The sequence below is a fragment of the Lucilia sericata genome, unplaced genomic scaffold, assembly GCF_015586225.1.
Source record: "Lucilia sericata isolate MDLA Ls3-8-SP2 unplaced genomic scaffold, ASM1558622v1 Contig000960F_arrow, whole genome shotgun sequence".
NCBI lineage: Eukaryota > Metazoa > Arthropoda > Insecta > Diptera > Calliphoridae > Lucilia > Lucilia sericata.
In genome coordinates this window covers 182792-187815 of record NW_023994943.1, presented here as the reverse complement: position 1 = coordinate 187815, position 5024 = coordinate 182792, and the positions used below count along the sequence as shown (strand labels likewise).

Genomic DNA, 5024 nt, shown 5'->3' with positions numbered 1-5024 from the left:
AGTCTATAGTCTAGTCTATAGTCTAGTCTATAGTCTAGTCTATAGTCTAGTCTATAGTCTAGTTTATAGTCTAGTCTATAGTCTAGTTTATAGTCTAGTCTAACGTCTAGTCTATAATCTAGCCTATAGTCTTGGCTATAGTCTAGTCTATGGACTATTCTCCAGTCTAACTATTCTATAGTCTTGCCTCTAGTCTAGTATCTTGTATAGTCTCGACTGTAATATATTCTATACTTGGTATAGAAACTATGTTTAGAAGTGTTGACAAACATTTACCCTTGACTGTATTTCAAAATGCTTACACTCACACAAACTCACTTTTTTCAAAACATAAATCCAAATACAATCTCAAAAAAATAGTATCGTTCAATTTGTGGTCAAGATTTACAAAAAATAAAATTCTGTTGGATATTTTTTGTGAGCTCACACAATTCTTTTTGACTGCTCCAGAGAGCAACAAGTTCCTTTTCCCATTTAGTTACAATTTTGAATAAACGTTTTTACAGAAAATTAAAATAACTTATTTTTTTTTTAAATTATAAGTTAAACCTTAAAGTAAACCTTACTTACGATTTGTTAAAACAAATTTTCTTTAGCTAAATAATGGACACAAATGCTCTACAAGAATCCATGCAAATAAATCGAGAACCCAGAAGAAAGGAATTAATTTTGGAAGCTCGCCATTCGAGATGCATGTAAGTAGTGGAAACAAGTAGTTGTGGTGTTAGTTAAGATATCAATGTATGAAAAAATAAAATCGATAACCTCAGGGGTACAGTTTAAACTTCTATTAATAAATTGCAATTTGATTCTTACAACATTGTAGGCATAAATATTTAATAATAGCTTTTTATTGCGGTCTTCAGTTTCAGTGAGCCTTAGTGTGTGGTCTAAGCTTGACATCTTGTGCGTTGGTTTTTAATTATTAATAATTTATTTTTAATATTACAACATTAAATAAAATTTATTGAATAATTAGGAATATTAGCATGAGCGAAATTGAAGTAATCATATTTGAAATAGAATGAGTCATTTGTAATCGGGATTTACATGTATGTGTAATATATTTATATACATTTATTGTTCTAAATAAAAATTAAAAAATTTTAAGCGGTGTTTTCTGGGTAATCGCGGAAAAGCTCAAAAATATCTTGTTTTTTATTTAAAGCTGCTTAGCCGATCAGTTTTCTATAGAAAATCTTTTTATTGATCAGTTATGTATGGTCCAGTTTACCATAGAAAAAATATTTATGGAAATATTTATTTCACAAAACGCAGACCAGTTTTCCGAAAAAAACCTCTCCATCGATCACTAGATAGTTTCTTTAACGATCTTCATCTATCTGTTTTCTATTGACAAGTCTTCATTTCTCTTCTAGTCTATAGTCTAGTCTATAGTCTAGTCTATAGTCTAGTCTATAGTCTAGTCTATAGTCTAGTCTATAGTCTAGTCTATAGTCTAGTCTATAGTCTAGTCTATAGTCTAGTCTATAGTCTAGTCTATAGTCTAGTCTATAGTCTAGTCTATAGTCTAGTCTATAGTCTAGTCTATAGTCTCGTCTATAGTCTAGTCTGTAGTCTAGTCTATAGTCTCGTCTATAGTCTAGTCTATAGTCTTGTCTATAGTCTAGTCTATAGTCTAGTCTATAGTCTTGTCTATAGTCTAGTCTATAGTCTAGTCTATAGTCTAGTCTATAGTCTAGTCTATAGTCTAGTCTATAGTAGTCTAGTCTAGTCTATAGTCTAGTCTATACTAGTCTATAGTCTAGTCTATAGTCTAGTCTATAGTCTAGTCTATAGTCTAGGTCTATAGTCTAGTCTATAGTCTAGTCTTTAGTATAGTCTATATTCTAGTCTTTAGTATAGTCTATAGTCTAGTCTATAGACTATACTATAGTCTAGTCTAGTCTAGTCTAGTCTATAGTCTAGTCTATAGTCTAGTCTATAGTCTAGTCTATAGTCTAGTCTATAGTCTAGTCTATAGTCTAGTCTATAGTCTAGTCTATAGTCTAGTCTATAGTCTAGTCTATAGTCTAGTCTATAGTCTAGTCTATAGTCTAGTCTATAGTCTAGTCTATAGTCTAGTCTATAGTCTAGTCTATAGTCTGGTCTATAGTCTAGTCTATAGTCTAGTCTATAGTCTAGTCTATAGTCTAGTCTATAGTCTAGTCTATAGTCTAGTCTATAGTCTAGTCTATAGTCTAGTCTATAGTCTAGTCTATAGTCTAGTCTATAGTTTAGTCTATAGTCTGGTCTATAGTCTAGTCTGTAGTCTAGTCTATAGTCTTGTCTATAGTCTAGTCTATAGTCTAGTCTATAGTCTAGTCTATAGTCTAGTCTATATTCTAGTCTATAGTCTAGTCTATAGTCTAGTCTATAGTCTAGTCTATAGTCTAGTCTATAGTCTAGTCTATAGTCTAGTCTATAGTCTAGTCTATAGTCTAGGCTATAATCTAGGCTATAGTCTAGTCTATAGTCTAGCCTATAGTCTAGTCTATAGTCTAGTATTTAGTCTAGTCTATAGTCTAGTCTATAGTCTAGTCTTTAGTCTAGTCTATAGTCTAGCCTATAGTGTAGTCTATAGTCTAGTATAAAAACTAGTCTATTCTATTCTATTATCTAGTTTATAGTTAAGTCTATAATCTTGTCGGTAGATTAGATTCTGCTAGAGTAAGTCTTGTAGAGTAGGGGCCATGCCCAACATAGAGCAGTAGCTTAAAGCCTCTATACTTTTCCTAATGTTGTATCTTTTAATTGCAATTTCTTTACAGTGAAGCTTCCAATAAAATACGCTCAAAACTCAGTCCCAGACTCTTTATGCCGGTATGTTTTGAAAATCACACACCATCCCAATAAAACATGTATTAAAAATATAAAATTTTTTTACCATTTTAGAGAGCCCCCATCTACCGTTATACAAACAAAACTCAACATTGTACCAAAGAATTAAAATCAAAATTTTTCAAAAGTCAAAATTTTAAAACTATTAATACAAATACAGACTTTGCCAAAGATTCCACAACGCAGAAAAGGTGCCAACGTATACAAAACTCCGAAAATTTTGTAAAAAGATCCAGAGGAAAACATAGGAAAAGATCTTATAGGGACCAAAATTATAAGGCAATGGACAATATAACAGATCATAGTTTTAAAAAGCCCAAACAGGCGGATCTAAAAAGAAGTAAGGAGAGTAAAACCGATAAGAATGCTGCTAAACGTTTAAGGAAACAACAGGGTCTAACAAAATCTAACTGCAATGCAGTGAAAGCTCAAAAATCCATAACAAATTCTAAAGCTTTTAACAAGAAATCGAAAGAGGACGTTAAGGGAAAATGGGACAACTTAAAGGTTATAGGCAATGCTAATTCCACCGATAATACTAGATATATGACAGATGGAGAAATTGTTTTTATAAGAGATAAAGATCAGGGTAATTATATGAAATTTGGACAAATCTTGATTGAAATTTCTTTATTTTTAATTATCAGGAAATATGGAACACTATAGCAGAGTTGAGAACAAGAAAACGGTAAAAACTTCGGGCACTTATAATTTTGGATCCAGTAATCAAGTACAAAGTAAATATTATGATCTTAACTGTCAGAGAACCGCAGATGAAAACCAAACCAAAGACTGCAGACATTGTAAGAGTCTCTACGATAAAAACTCGATACAAACCACTAGCATTAATAACCCAGATTTCAGTAACAATAACAGTGAAAATTCCCTCAAGAGTTCAGTACCAAGATCGGAATATAACTGCCAAAAGAGCAACATTTCAAGGGAACAAACCCCTAAAGAATCGATCACAACGATAACAGATTTACACAAGGAAATAGTAAGGAATCAACCAGTGAAATGATTCCGAATTATCTTCGATTACAAGATAATGCTAAAGAATACCAAGCAGTTGAACATTATAGGGAATACATTGAGTGTGGAACCGGCCACAACCAATCGCCAAATAATAACGAAAGTTTTCAATTACCCGCCCAACAAACTACTACGAAAGTCACGCCCCTTTTAAAGTCTACAACAATAACGATCCATAAACCCTATTTAACGCACAATAACTGTAGTTTTCAAGGCTCGATACCAGTACTATGCATCCGAAATTTACCTTTAATAACTACAGAAGTTAATAAACCTCAAACCATTATAAATTTAAAAGATCAACTACAAACTAATCCTGAAACATTACAGTCGCCCTCGCTACAAACTACAACTGAAACCGCCCCTATTCTTAAACCTTCCAAACCTATAACAATCTTTAAACCTTATCTAACAAACCCAGAAAACGAACAAACTTCCTCAGAATCCCTGACTATTCCAAACACCTCCTCCACTACCTTAACTTCCTCTCAAAACAATTTACCGTCCCCAGAAACTACTTCAACTCTAGATAACTCTCTACTACAACTTCCCCTTAACTCGTATCTTAATCGTGCCTCATCAGCAGTTGCCGATTTTCAAGACACCGTTCATGCTGCAATGTCTTCAATATATGATTGCTCACTCACCGATAAAAACATCCATGAAGACCTTGTTAATTTGGAAAATTCCGTAGATTCTTTAATAAATTTCTACTACAATCCTATAATGATATGGAAATTATGGATTTGAAAACCTCAAATTGTTTGGAATATTTAAATAGCAAGAACCTCAATAGACGACTGCAGGATCAGCATTTAAGGTAAATCGTTTATTAGCAAACAAAAACTATATAAAGCAAATTTTTAAATCATTCCTTTAATATCACCCCTTACAGGAATCTAATTTTTTAATTATATTAAAGAATTAGAAATAATCCCTTGCCTACCCCCTTGATTGGACCCTACCCTCAACTAGATTGTCGTGATCCATATACTTATGTCCTCCAAGTTTAAAAAAAAGCTGCTGCAGCCTGTCCAAATATTGCTCTTATTTTTTCTTAGTATTACTATATGTAGTTTTAGTTATCATTTAAATCATCTTCTTAACCCATAATGGGTTTTCCATAATAAACATTTGAAATCTTTATAGTT

The 5024-nt window shown here is 32.3% G+C and overlaps 1 protein-coding gene across 3 annotated transcripts; it reads left to right on the top strand.

Moving 5' to 3' along the window:
- The first annotated feature begins 627 nt into the window (after positions 1-627).
- Positions 628-3869, top strand: LOC119609312. 3 transcript variants are annotated; one of them, XM_037964048.1, is made up of 5 exons: positions 628-695; positions 2772-2823; positions 2896-3430; positions 3489-3644; positions 3699-3869. In XM_037964048.1, exons 1-5 carry the CDS (start codon positions 631-633, stop codon positions 3860-3862), a joined length of 972 nt encoding a protein of 323 aa, XP_037819976.1. In that variant the 5' UTR covers positions 628-630; the 3' UTR covers positions 3863-3869. The 3 variants fall into 3 exon arrangements, with proteins under 3 accessions (XP_037819976.1, XP_037819975.1, XP_037819977.1); XM_037964047.1 differs by having other exon boundaries at positions 3489-3869; XM_037964049.1 differs by lacking the exon at positions 628-695 and adding an exon at positions 946-1052 and having other exon boundaries at positions 3489-3869.
- Positions 3870-5024: the final 1155 nt, after the last annotated feature.

Bases quoted from the DNA above. Each gene is read 5' to 3' on its own strand.
- LOC119609312 (XM_037964047.1), top strand. From the start codon at position 631: ATGCAAATAAATCGAGAACCCAGAAGAAAGGAATTAATTTTGGAAGCT. The intron at 696-2,771 runs GTAAGTAGTGGA...ATTTCTTTACAG, and splicing joins GCTCGCCATTCGAGATGCAT to TGAAGCTTCCAATAAAATAC. The intron at 3,431-3,488 runs GTAATTATATGA...TTTAATTATCAG, and splicing joins TATAAGAGATAAAGATCAGG to GAAATATGGAACACTATAGC.